This window comes from Homalodisca vitripennis, chromosome 2 (assembly GCF_021130785.1).
Source record: "Homalodisca vitripennis isolate AUS2020 chromosome 2, UT_GWSS_2.1, whole genome shotgun sequence".
Classification (NCBI taxonomy): Eukaryota; Metazoa; Arthropoda; class Insecta; order Hemiptera; family Cicadellidae; genus Homalodisca; species Homalodisca vitripennis.
The window spans coordinates 163,467,617-163,482,106 of record NC_060208.1 but is presented as its reverse complement, the minus strand read 5'-3'; the positions used below and the strand labels follow the sequence as shown (position 1 = coordinate 163,482,106).

The window sequence follows — 14,490 nt, the reverse complement described above, 5'->3', positions numbered from 1 at the left end:
GGTGGATAACAAAACCACTGTGAAGTCACCAGTGTGTGACAAAACTGATGGCCTCTTTAATTTTACAAAATAAATTAACAAATTTATGTACTGAAAATAAGTTTTCTTTATCCAAGTGGACAAGCTACACCATTCTCTTATTCTTTATATGTTTCGTATTATTCTTACACACAACCATGAATAAATTTATATATTATAATGTAGACCTATTATAATAAATTAATCACTATGATAAATATAGCACATTTTTTGGTTATGTAAAAATATCCCCACTTTTTGAGAACAACCCATCTTATCCTGTATACTAAAGGTTCAGGACAGTTTTGATGCCATTGCACTGTCATCAGCTTGTTCATATGAAGTTGTTGATTGGCCAGAAGATATTGTCAGGCAAATTAACATTATAAAATTAATAAAGAAATTTTGAAGTCAATAAATATAATGGCACGAATCATTTAAGTTCATATACATAGTGACAGGCCTGTAGGAATGTAGGCACACACAGACAACTGTTATTGTAGTGACTATACCTAACATCTTCAGTTGCAAATAGACAAGAGACTCAAGAGGAATGCCTACTCACTGATAGTTTGACATTTTGATTTGGTCTTACACGTCAAATAGGCTACAAATGATAAGTTACTAGTTTACTATAGAAACAATAACTCCTTTTTGGATACCTGTGTTTACCATAATAATTTGTAAATATTTTTTCAAAACATTTTCAAAGTTGTACAAAAAGAGTAAGTAGTCAATGTATGTATGTATTAAACATGGTCTCATATCTCTATAGGCAAGAAGCATTACAATGCCAATGATCAGTAAAATTAGCGAATAAGCTAACTTAAAATCAACAAGACAGTAAATGAAGTTATAATTAATTAAAATGAACTATATTAAAATGTTGGATATTGCAGAGACATGTAAATATTAAAATAGTCTTAAGTACTTTAGGATCTTAACTAGTTAAAGAACTGTATTTTATTGGGTAATGTAATGCATTAAATAAATGTATGCCCTGACAACTAAAACTATTTTGGGTGCTACTGTACATGCACCTGACTGTACTAATTGTTGTGTTTTTGTCTTTTTTGGCAATTGGTTTCAAAAGAGTGAACATCAATTGCCATGAAATACCTAAAGAGGTAGGTAACATTTGATGTACAAAGTAGTATACAGTACATACAAAGATGGCCGAACGAGAATCCCAAGGGTAATAAAAGTGGTGTTCAAAATGAACTCCAGAGATTCTACTTGCTAATCCAATATTACCCCACAAGGAAAACACCATGAATGACAGTGAATATTAGCATTGTAGGTCTTCAACATAACATCAGGTATAACATATTGAAATGTGACCTGTTAATTAGGTATTATAGCTTAACTCATACTTTACAGTACACATTCTTTTAACTACAGTTACATGCAATGTCAACTGCATGAAAGTCAATAATGTGTATTTTATATGCTAAGCGGTAAGCCAAAATACTATTATGAATATCATGTTCTATCAATCATGTTTATCATAAAACATCTGATTGGATATTTTCTAATATAAATTCCATGATTCAGTTTTTATAGTTTTTAATATTCAGGCAAATTCTGAATTTACCTTGGATTCATGTTTCAGATTTCATGGCCTGCTGCCCAAGTAGCCAGCCGCAAACTTCATGTATCATGCAGTCAGCGAGCGGCTGAGATATCTTCCATTCTTGAAGACCGAATTTTGGGAAATGCGCCTAAGGCAAGTGTTGTTATCAAATTTTTAAAATTTAAAATAAAAATACCAGTTTCATTTAGATTACGACACTGAAATATATTTCTAATTTTCTACACAGGCTGGCCTTGAAGATTGAGTTTTCTAGAAGATAGGGTTCTTCATCTATATATAATGTAACGAGTCATTGCAATTTTGTAGGCTGACCTTGAAGAAACTGGCAGAGTACTCAGCATTGGTGATGGTATCGCCCGTGTTTATGGACTCAAGAACATTCAGGCCGATGAGATGGTGGAATTCTCCTCCGGACTGAAGGTAAATTATTCAAATTTACAGGAAAGGTCAAAAACGCATCATAACTGTGTGTCTACAGCCAAATGTGTAGATTTTGCGTTTAGTTCTATGATCTGCTATTATGTTTTCAGGTTATGGGTAATATTTAATAATCAAAGAAGATAGAGTACATATATATATATATATATATATATATATATATATATATATATATTTCTTACTTTCAAGTATCTTTATTAACGCTTTGGGTAAATTACAAGTGTTGTAATTTACTCCCTTGTACACGTTATAGAATATAAAATCTTGTAAGAAAATGTATAACAATTGGCATTAGCAGATAATCATATTTTTTAACAATTCATTAGTATCACCAAGACACAAACATCTGTGGAATAATTCTATATTTCTCCAATACATTTTTGTCTTTTCTTTAGGTAACTCTTAGTAACATACTGCCTTTTCTCCTCATGCAGTGGTTGCTACTCTGTTGGCAATTACTTATTTACGAAATTTAAGTCAATTTTCATATATATCAAGCTATAGTTCCTCTAGAAACATTATTGTTTCCACAAAGAAATAATTTAACAACAAAAAATATAAAAAAACTATGTTTACATTAAAAATGAATATATATAAATATAAAAAAGGATTACTTGAGTTAATTTTTATAAATTCTTTAGCAGAACGTAGTGTAAATGTTAATTTGAAAAGTCTGGAATATCTAGTTTTATACTATTATGTCTTGAAATGTACATAACAAAAGTTTAAATTGAAGAAATTTATAGGTAATTTTTAGAATAAGTTACAAAAGTCAGCAAATCCTCAAAGATTTCAAATTTGTGATGTTTATATAAAACCATTAAAATCTTTTCTCTTGGATAAATATTGTTTTTTTAGATAATGCATTTACATTAAAAAAATTAAATATGAAGACTATAAATTTAGTAAGAAGCACATCTTTTTTAAATGGTAACAAACGTCAATATTATCCTTCTTACGAAACATAAAATTACAAATTATGCTATAAACTTTCTGAGGATTTTTTTAAATTTTAAAATTATTTATTTGACATGTCTTGTTTTACAGGGTATGGCTCTTAACTTGGAGCCTGATAATGTGGGTGTGGTAGTGTTTGGTAATGACAAGCTCATCAAGGAGGGAGACATTGTCAAGCGAACTGGTGCTATCGTAGATGTGCCTGTTGGTGAGGACTTGTTGGGGCGTGTCGTAGACGCTCTGGGTAACACCATCGACGGCAAGGGACCTCTCAAGGGAACTACCAGGTCAGTTCTGTTCAGTGTGTGTACTTAGATAATATCGTCAATCATACCAGCTTATTTCAGAATAGCTAAACAATATTTCAAATTTTAACATAAGACTAAGATTTATTTAGTCTTCTTGTTTTGATGAGTAATAGTTTAAGTCAGGTGCAGTCAATGAAAACTTTCAGACTTCAGATAAAATTAGATCAAATCTTATAATACATTAAAATGTTCAAAATTTTATGTAAAAATGTTATCACTTTTAATTTTTTTTTTCAATTCAGAATAGGCCTACTGTATTAGCTAGGTATTTGTAAAGTAATAATACTAATTTTTCCTAAACAGTAAACGTCAGACTATAGAAAATTTCAGTTAATTCAGAAAATTTCCAATTAAATTAATAAAGTAGAAGAACTCAAATTAGTACACCGCAAGGCAATTCTTTTAAATTTTATAAAAAATTGGACAATATATAGCCGTTATAAATTAAAATAGATCATTAAGAAGTAGTTAAAGTAGCCTAATTTACTTTTACATGTAACACAAGAAAACAAAAAAATATGAGACAATTCTTCAGCTCTCAATACAACGATAATGGGAAAGAAGGATAGAATTTTAACATAAACAGTGAATAGCGTTACTAACATCCTTATATTTGTCATAGAGCAAGAATGATTCATTCAGATATAAATATCATATCATTTGTATTCAAAGTCAATAATATTATGTTTTAGATCAAAATGTCATATAAAATATGACAAACAATCCTAGAAACTCATGCACACAACACATTCTCTCACACAACAATAATACAACACTGAAAATGAACAATTAAAACGCCTAGTAATATTTATGAACACATGAATTTAGTAAATTTTAAACTCCACAATAATATATAATATTGCCAGTAAGCTGTTGCTACATGCGAATGATTTATAGGGCTCGAGTGGGAGTGAAGGCACCTGGAATCATCCCCCGTATCTCTGTGAGGGAGCCCATGCAGACAGGTATCAAGGCTGTCGACTCTCTTGTGCCCATTGGCCGAGGACAACGAGAACTCATCATTGGTGACAGGCAGACTGGGTAAGTAGACTTAAAAAGCTTATTTATTGAAAACATTAAATTTTTATTTCATTGACGTGAGAGCACTGCCATACACCTATCAATCAATATATCACTGGGTTATGGGCAACATGAGGTAGTACTGATTCCATGAATTAGGAAATTACCTTGGAGATATTTAAGAACATGCCAGAAATAAAGTGTCATAATAGCAATAAACTACTTTTGTTTGGAAATCAATGAGTTTTGGGTACATAGGTATTATGCGGAGGCCACTATTATTTTTAACTTTTTTTCTCTCTATGGATCTAAAAAAAAACTACATTATTAAAATGAACAGATTATTTACTTACCTTGAAAATTACATGTCATTATGACAGTCAGTTCTGGTTTTCTGCCTCCCAAAAGGAAGTGATGGCTGTGAAAAGGAGACCAATCTGCCCTTATGTACTATTTGTTATTATGCTGTATTTATATGTACGTATTATAAATAAAAACTTAATAAAAAATAAATAGTCAACATTTACGAGTGCTCATGTCTGAAAATTTAGGTACTATTTCAAGGGATATTTTTTTTTTCGTCAGAAACCTCATCATGTGCCAGATATTCAAACATTATCTGACACGGACAAGTTGGACGGACTATCTGGGACATGATCTGAGGTCAAGAAAGTACCGATTGGAAATGCCCCTGGCCATCAGTGCGGGCTTTGGTGGTACCACACTTCTGGCAAACAAAGAAAAACATCCCAAATTCCCAAAAAGAGATAGTACCCAAATTCACAAGCTCAATATTACTGGTTTTTGTCACAGTTATTGTTGATTTACTTTGTACAACCAGCCACCCTACTGGATGAAGTGGTCTGTTTTATTTCTTACTAATTCAATTTATTATTCCTACATGTATTTCAATAAAGGCTCAGATCACGAGAATGCTCGTAAAGGTTTTCTTTAAATTTGGTATTACTAGTAACATATTTATGATAAGCTAATTAAACCTACTTATATTGCTTTATAACAAGAAATAGATAGGAACAGAGTGGCCTACTTGTTACCGACAGTACTTCCTTACGAGAGGCAAAAAACAAGAACCGATAGTCATAATGAAATGTAATGTTCACATTAAGTCAAATAAAGTCTGTTCTTTGCAATAATCTAGTATTTTTAGGTGCCTGGTAAGAAAAACTGTTGAAAAAATAGTGGCCTCCAGTTAATAACAAAGTACCGATTTTTAATGTAATTTCTGAATTGAAACTCTTTGTTGATTCTGTATTCAGAAACTTCTGTCAACTAAAGTTTGAAATCATTTTGAAACCTTTTTAATAAGACCAATGTGAAACATACAAGCACATTTATCAAATCTTTAATTTTGTTTTACAGTAAGACTGCTCTGGCCATTGACACCATCATCAACCAACAGAGGTTTAACAACGCCGAAGACGAGAAGAAGAAGCTATACTGTATTTACGTAGCTATTGGCCAGAAACGATCCACTGTTGCCCAAATTGTGAAGCGACTCACAGATTCTGGTTCCATGAAGTATACCATCATTGTATCTGCCACTGCCTCCGATGCTGCTCCCCTGCAGTACTTGGCTCCCTATTCGGGTTGTGCCATGGGTGAGTTCTTCCGTGATAACGGAAAGCACGCACTCATCATCTACGACGACTTGTCCAAACAGGCCGTCGCTTACCGACAGGTACATATTAGCTTTATTGTATTATAAGCACTTACTAAAAATGTTTTATAGTCGTACTAAAAAAAAGTTTTAATGTAATTCCAATCTATTGCCAAATTAGTTCAGGAGAAATAATTTATGATCCTAAACAAACAAAAAAGTATTCAAATATTGTTTTCAGTTTATCACATGTTAAGTTGAAAAATTGAATCACATACTGGCCTCTGGACCTGATGTATACCAAATTAAAATATTTTATTCTAGTTTACTATATATGGCGACTTGGCGACTTTTCTCTTAGAAATGACATTCATCACTATCCTACTAGAGGCAGCTTATATTTAGATCAGCCCTACTGCAGATTAAGTAAAACACAATCTATGTATTGTGTAATCGGTATCCGTTTGTTTAATAAACTACCTCTTACCAGTCATAACATTAGTCTTAGTAAATTCAAATCAGTGATGTATAGATGGCTGTTAACTAGACCTTTTTATAGTATAGATGAATACCTGGCACTGTCTGTGATAGATGTTTCTTTTTAATTTTTAAACCTATCTCTATTGTAGCCCACATAAATGTTTTAAATTGTCTGTTATTGTACTATTTATTATTGAATGTTTTACCATTTTATTACAATGTTATTAATTTATTTTCTATAAAATCTATTAATACATGTATTTATTGTTGATTGTCCATGCTTAGTTATACGTAGCATACTGTGATTTCATCTGGCCAGTCAGGTTTTCACTGGAATTAACATTTAATGTAATATATCTAGATTTAATATTTTATTGAAACTCTGGTGACGATGTCAATGCATTTTAATAATGTTATTATGACTAATAAAGATTCTTGATTCGTGATATGTAAGCTAATAAAGCTTACACTTGCTTGCTTGGATATAAATAGAATTTTAGTAAGAGGCTTTTTTTGATTGCACAAGAAACAGAACAGTATTATCTTTAAATAATAGCGTTTCCCCATTACAATTTAGCTATCTGTGTTTAGATACTAAAGATAAGCAGCAATGGATGACTGTGGTTACTGTAAGGATATATGGTATAAAAAGAATGGACATTTATGGAATTATTCTATTGCACCTTAAAATATAATTCCAAAAGTTTGTTTTGTTTTTACTGTATCTGTTTAATTATATCATGTACTCGTTCAAACAATTCTCAAATTAGTTTGATAAATGTTTCTATCAATATACAATAATTTTTATTCAATATGTTAGCATAAAAACTGTTCTTAGTGTCTTTAAAGTCTACAATTCCAGATTAATATGTTGAAATTCTCTTTAGAAAATGCTACAGGCATTTATATATTTAAGCAAATTTCATTGTTGAAAGTTGTAAGTTGAGGTCTGATACTACTGTGCAGATGTCCCTGCTGCTGCGACGACCCCCCGGCCGAGAGGCTTACCCCGGAGATGTGTTCTACCTCCACTCCCGTCTGCTGGAACGAGCTGCCAAGATGAGTGACACCAACGGTGGTGGTTCCCTCACAGCCCTTCCCGTCATTGAAACTCAGGTACTGTTGAACCGCTTATTGGCAAACAAAATACAACAATGTTAAGATAGGAGTTTCAGGTCTGTTAGAATTTGGTGATATTTGCTGTATACCAGTGAGAACTCATTAAACTCAGTCTAGTTTATTAATTAGACATGTGTTGGAAAACTCACAATAAAAATAAATTTAAATAATTGTAGTTACAAAAAAAGATTAAGATAAACAAATAAACTTTGATTTTTATGCTTATTAGTAACAGATCTGAAAGTTGCTTGCTTAATACAGTACACTCTCTCACTAGAATGAAATGTAATGCAAACACAAACATAATGTTTACAAAAACTGGACCTATTTTGATATTAATATGTAGATTTCTAGATAAGTGTATTTTAAATTTTATTAGGAATAATATATATGTACTATTGTGTCAAATGAAGATTATGTAAATTACCATTAAATTTGTTTTATTTATAAGTTTTTTTATTAATCATTGATTATTACAATAGGCCGGAGATGTGTCCGCTTACATTCCAACCAATGTGATCTCCATCACAGACGGACAGATCTTCTTGGAGACAGAATTGTTCTACAAGGGTATCCGGCCAGCCATCAACGTGGGTCTGTCTGTGTCACGTGTAGGATCTGCTGCACAGACACGTGCCATGAAGCAGGTGGCCGGATCCATGAAATTGGAGTTGGCCCAGTACCGTGAAGTGGCTGCATTCGCCCAGTTCGGTTCTGATCTGGACGCCGCTACCCAGCAGCTGCTCAACCGTGGTGTGCGACTCACTGAGCTGCTCAAGCAAGGCCAATACGTACCCATGGCTATTGAGGAGCAGGTGGCTGTCATCTACTGTGGTGTCCGAGGTCATCTGGACAAGCTGGACCCTGCCAAGATCACTGCCTTCGAGAAGGAGTTCCTTGCCCACATCAAGTGAGTTCATTAGTAGTGCTATTGTGCTATTCTTGTTTATGTTAATATTTTTATCTGGATTGAAAAATTCTTAATTATACAGTTCTAAAAGTGCTTCATATAGATCTCATAAAATAGGAAATGTCAAAAAGCATTTTATTAGTTGTACAAGAATACATTTATCATGTTTAATATTTCTAAAATCAGCCTTATAAATCAGGGAAGCTAGGGCCACACAAATAGGGTTAGAAATAAATGAAATGAAAGAAACATATTTTTTAAATTTAAGTGAAAGTGAATATTTTGATCACGACATAATTGTACCTAAACTTACATGAATAACTCTTAATTATGCATGGTATACGTGCTGCATTTAATTACCTGCCAATCTTATTGAAGCAATATGTTAAGACTGTTTCTTGGTCGAGAATACAATTTAACAGTGGCCAATTTGGATTTCACCCTGAAGAGAACAGCGGTTGGTAACTAAGTACTTGTTGAAAATGTTTTGGGCCAGAGAACTGTTAATAGTTTTTAACTCTGAAAAAATTCCAATGTCTTTTAAAACATTACAACTGTAGGAATGGGTTCTTCATGCTTTGGAACCCTAGGTTCAGATAATATAGCATATTCACATAATTATATGCACCACATAGTGAAACAGTCTAGATTTCCAGTGTTGTGCCAGTTGTGATATAAAACCACTGTAGAAGTAGCATAAAATTGACTTTCATTTCAAAAATTTATTGTTGTCATGATACTGTAAACAAAAAGTGGTCACAGGTTTATTCTGTGTTTGCTGCAGTGTAGCACTACAGTAGTACGACACTGACAAGGGATGCAAAAAAATACTGTTCAAAATAATGTGAAAATCAGAAGTAGAGTTTTGTTGACAGATAGGTAGAGAGAGAGAGTTTCCTGCTTTCAGTGATTTCCTCACAATGAAAGTGACAATGTATCACCATATCTTGCAAAATTATTTTGCAAACCAATTGTTTGTTAAAACCACTTGAGAGAATGCATTTTATGTTAATAAAGTTAACCATCATATTGAAAAGTTACAGCGATGTTAAAACATAGAAACATATGATTTAAGAAAGTAAGTTGAGTCTCTTTTAAGGCAAGCAACAAATTTTAATTCTTAACTGAATAGCTATTGAACTACCCAGTGTTAAACTCTAGTGTATAATTATATACAAATTTATTTATTAATGCAAATTCCTAAATATATATTTTTTTTAAACTTGAATAATTGTTTATATTAATCCTGCGAGTAAGGACCAAAATCAAGTATAAAAAAAAATCAATGGCTACAAAATATTTCAAAATTATATTATTCTAATAAAAACTTCATAGATGTCCAGATGCAATAAAAGTAAATACAAGCCACATCATTACATTACTAATTGGGTATTGATAGCTTAACATTTTTGTTTATCTAACAAAACTCCTACTACTGAAGAAATACTTACTAGTCTGTGGCCTACCACATTACCACGTTTTAATTCACAAGTGCTTGTATTGACTTGCTCAAATTTTGTTGGCACGCTGGCATGTCTTGACATACGCAATTTTGTAGGAAGATAAAATCATGGGAAATTGGATCAATAGGACTTTATTTGTTCTTACATAACACCAATTCTAAGGTATATAACTAGATTTATTTATGTGTAGCTTGTACTCGTCGTGATCCTATATATTGCTGATGCTGAAATAATTGGTTTTTTTTTTATCAGGGCATCCCACAAGGACATTCTGGCAAACATCGCCAAGGAGGGCAAGATCACCGAGGACACAGATGCCAAGCTGAAGGGCATTGTCCAGTCCTTCATCTCCAGCTTCACTGGATCATAAACACTCCCTTTAGGCCTAGTAGTAATTTATGTCCACTAATAAACTACGATATTATGTAAATGAGTACTGGAGAACAGACGACGAAAACGTATTTAACTTTAAAGCCACTGATTTTAATAGATGGCCTATTAATACAACTCATTTAAAGTGTATGGTTGAGCTGTTTTATTCTTATTTCATTTTTGTATTACTTTAAAAATAAGAGGTACTTACCTCATGTAATTGCTTTACCTCTGATGTATTATATACATGAGCTATTTCATATGTTATCATATTTTTGTTAATAAAATCGTAATTTGTCCCTGAAATTTATTGGTGGATAAAACATTCGGAGCTAATACCATGAAAAGTTTTTGTTACATAAAAACATTTTAAATTACGTTGTCTACTTCATTTTCAATTCCTTTCTCTAAGCAATGAAAGTGGGGTGACAAGTAGTTATAATATGTTCAATATATAACAATGTTGTTCGTGAAAGTGGTATCTTAAGTTTTTACTGGGAAACAGAATTGAGCATTTAGAAGTTATTTTACAATACAATTTTGAAATTATTATTAAATTTAACTTAATTTTGGAAACAATACAACATTATAAGATGCGCAATGTGATGTCTTCCTTAATTAATCCTTAACCACCAGTGATCAGGTTTGTAATGACACCCACCTAAGTGTTTAGTGTGGTCATTTCCAGTGCCGAGTATTTTTTTCGCATTTTGCCAATTTTTTGACACATTATATAAAAGTTAAATTTTTAGCATAAACATTAAACCTATCCACAAAATCTGTAAATGGAAGGCAGGCCGACGATCTATATTGTGTCACAGTTGAGATGTATCAGCTGATTGTTGCTCTTGGCTTGTTCAAGCCTACCTCTAAAGTGACCATGCTCGCTCATGTGTGGACGGATTTCATGTGTGGACGGATTTCATGTGTAGACAAATAGTTGGAAATTTGTACATTTTTCTCACTGTACTACTGGTTTTTTGTAATTTGAATTTTCAACAGGCGCTATTTTGTTAATGTTAAAGTCAATCACACCTATTGTTGTTCTAATTTTCCTCTTATTTATCAATACCTATGTGAAAAATTTGGTATCTGTAGCTTTACTAGTTTACAGATATTATTTTTCATAAAACATAAAAAATGGCGGCTAGTGGCTAAACAACACATTTTTTGACCTATGCTTGTAGGACATTGGTTTTGGAATGATGAGTACTATCAGCCACAGAAGTTTGTGACACCCTTTTTTGAACACTGTATATTTTGATAATGATCTAATATTAATAATATTTTTATTAGCTTTATACAGAAAAAATATTAACACTTTCAAATAGAGGTTACAATTAAGGATAAATAACGACTGAAAACATTGTAAGATATTAATAAATTGCTGAATACAAATAAAATCTCCCTTGATAGATAAGATTGATGGGAGGGAATAAAATACAGGGTGGTTATAAATTACTGTACACATTTTAATATTGAATAAATAAATAACCAATCAACTTAAAAACATGGAAATTGTTTTATTAAATAGCAAATTTAAAACAGTTTTATTACCAATGAAGGACAAAAAGGTTACTGTTACTCATACTTTAACAAGGAAACTAAACTAATTCCACGTGCTCTCCGAGGTTTTGCACGCAAAGTTTGTAGTCTAAATTCAACCTCACACCATGTGTTTCTGAGCATTGCTGGAGTTATGCTTCCAATAACCTCTCGAACTCTATTCTTGAGTTCCTCAATATCTTGAACTTTTTTGGCGAAGACTCTGTCCTTGACATAGCCCCACAAAAAAAAGTCTAAGGGTGTAATGTCTGGGGAACGTGGAGCCTAGGAATTGGACCATCCCGTCCAATCCAACGACCAGGAAACGTGTCATTTAGGTAGTCACGTACTATCTTACCCCAGTGTGGAGGGGCACCATCTTGCTGCCAGTAAACATTTGGTTGTCTATGCTCAATTTGCGGTATTGCAAAAAGTTCAAGCATGCCGAGGTATACCTCTTTAGTGACTGTCGGTTCTGCGAAGAAAAAGGGTCCTATCACTTCATCTATAGCCAATGCACACCAAACGTTTATTTTAGGGCTGTCTCTTTCTTGTTCTCGAACATTATGAGGATTTTCAGTACCCCAAATCCTACAATTGTGTCTATTACCTTACCAGAAAGATGAAAGGTTGCTTCATCAGAAAAAATTACTTTTTTCAAGAAATTTCTTTCTCCAATGTTTATTGTTTGTTCTTCGAGGTCAAGTAATCTAACAGCAAAATTGTAGCGTCGAGGTTTATCGTTAGGTTTTAGTTCATGTAATAACTGAATTTTGTATGGATGGAGCTTAAGGTGTTTGTGCAAAATGTTTAAGACTGTTGATCGAGGTAATCCTAATTCTAAACTTGCACGCCGAGTAGACTTACCAGGGCTCCTCGTAAACAATTCTCTTACTTGATCAACAATAGCTTCAGAAACTGGAGGTCTACCAGCACCTTTTCTATGTTGGACACTTCCCGTCTGTTCAAACTGCCTATACCAGCGTTTTATAGAATTGTTACTCAGAGGATTGCGGCCATACTCTAAACGAAACCTTCTTTGAACAGTTATTACAGATCTGCTTTCATGAAACCAAAGAACACACCTTGCTTTTTCTTGCACACTAGCCATTTTGATACTGAGGTTAGTTTAGTGTTTGTTTAGTCAACTGTAATTAACAGCTGGTGTGGAAAGATCCATTGTTGACCAGCTGACTATGTCACAACACAAGTCATTAAGAAGACTCATACCTTACACCCACAGTTTAAGTGACATTTTTACTTTCTTTTTATAACTACTTTTTATAATTATTGTAATGTGTACAATTATTAATTTTCAGTCAGCATATAAAACTGTTTTAAATTTACAATTCAATAAAACAATTCCCATGTTTTTAAGTTGATTGGTTATTTATTTATTCAATCTTAAAATGTGTACAATAATTTATAACCACCCTGTATAATTACAGCCTCTTGACTCTTAGTGTCGAGGTGTCTCATTCCAGTATAAGTACCAACCAGTAGGGTACATAATTTATTACAATTACTAAGCATTGTGACGAGGTAATTCCAGTTGCAATTACTCACCTATATTATGCTTTAGGTGCAGAAATACTGAATTAATTGGAAAATGTTTTGTCCAATGACCAAGGACTAAATGATGTCCTAAATATCAGCTCATAATACTGGCCAAATATTGTAGAAGGATGGTAGAGGAAGTATTCACATTTTTAATACTCAAACATTAATGCCAAATCCACAACCATTGACTTTTTTTAGCTAGGTAACATGAAACAGTACTTATCAGCATGTAAAAGAAATTTAAATTAATTTAGAACTAAAGAACTACTGCAACTTCCTTGTTGGAATCAATGATGAACGTGACATCAATATTAACGAGAAATGGTTAATAAACAACTATGGTTAAATACATAACAAAGTTTGTATGAGCATGGGAAGCTACATGACAATCCCACAACGGACACACACATACTAAGACAAATCTAATTTTGTCATCAACAGTTGAGGCTGTGCTGAATGCTCAGCATAGTGGCTAAATTATAAATACATAGTTTTTGAGGGCACAATCAGTTATTGCAACGTTTATTTTTACTCTTCTATTATACGCAAGTAGACATACCAAGTTAACTTAAGCCTAAACCATGTGTAAATAAAATAAAAACCTGCATTATTCAGTAACAAACGATTTTCATATTGCAGATGGTTAAATCAGTCAATGTTAATTACAGAGACATGATTTACGGTATAGCAAATGTCAATTTCAAAGAGTTAAAGTTTTGTACATTCTCACCAGATGAGGATTACACTCAAAAAGCAATTCAACATTCGTGCAGCTTTCATCCATTTGCCAATTTTGCACTTACAGCACCGAAGTCAATCTCCTAATTGGGCAATTTCCTAGTCAAATGCCAAAATCTGTATAACATTTTAAAATGCTTGTGACAAACGAGTTATGAGCTCCTTGGATGCATTTTTTATCCAATTGGGCAGCTTGTTGATGAAGTGAACATGTGCATGCGAGAGCAGCTGATGTTCGTAAACTACTGTTCTTTGTCTGCCAGTTAGATAGTCTTCACTGCCTCTGGTCTTATACAAATGAATGTTGTGGCCAGTTGTCATGGCACATTTAGACATACAGAACAGAGTTG

General features: G+C 32.8%; 1 protein-coding gene across 2 annotated transcripts in view; it reads left to right on the top strand.

The window, feature by feature from the left end:
• LOC124354971 (ATP synthase subunit alpha, mitochondrial) overlaps positions 1 to 10,674 on the top strand; it is a 38,255-nt gene extending 27,581 nt beyond the window's left edge. The window contains exons 2-9 of one of the 2 annotated variants that reach the window (XM_046805808.1): positions 1,631 to 1,744; positions 1,919 to 2,032; positions 3,098 to 3,294; positions 4,213 to 4,356; positions 5,716 to 6,034; positions 7,400 to 7,549; positions 8,035 to 8,462; positions 10,178 to 10,674. In XM_046805808.1, coding sequence (XP_046661764.1) covers positions 1,631 to 1,744; positions 1,919 to 2,032; positions 3,098 to 3,294; positions 4,213 to 4,356; positions 5,716 to 6,034; positions 7,400 to 7,549; positions 8,035 to 8,462; positions 10,178 to 10,295 — 1,584 coding nt within the window. In that variant the 3' untranslated portion in view covers positions 10,296 to 10,674. The remainder of the gene's footprint in view (positions 1 to 1,630; positions 1,745 to 1,918; positions 2,033 to 3,097; positions 3,295 to 4,212; positions 4,357 to 5,715; positions 6,035 to 7,399; positions 7,550 to 8,034; positions 8,463 to 10,177) is intronic. The other variant, XM_046805809.1, reaches the window with a different exon arrangement.
• Positions 10,675 to 14,490: the final 3,816 nt, after the last annotated feature.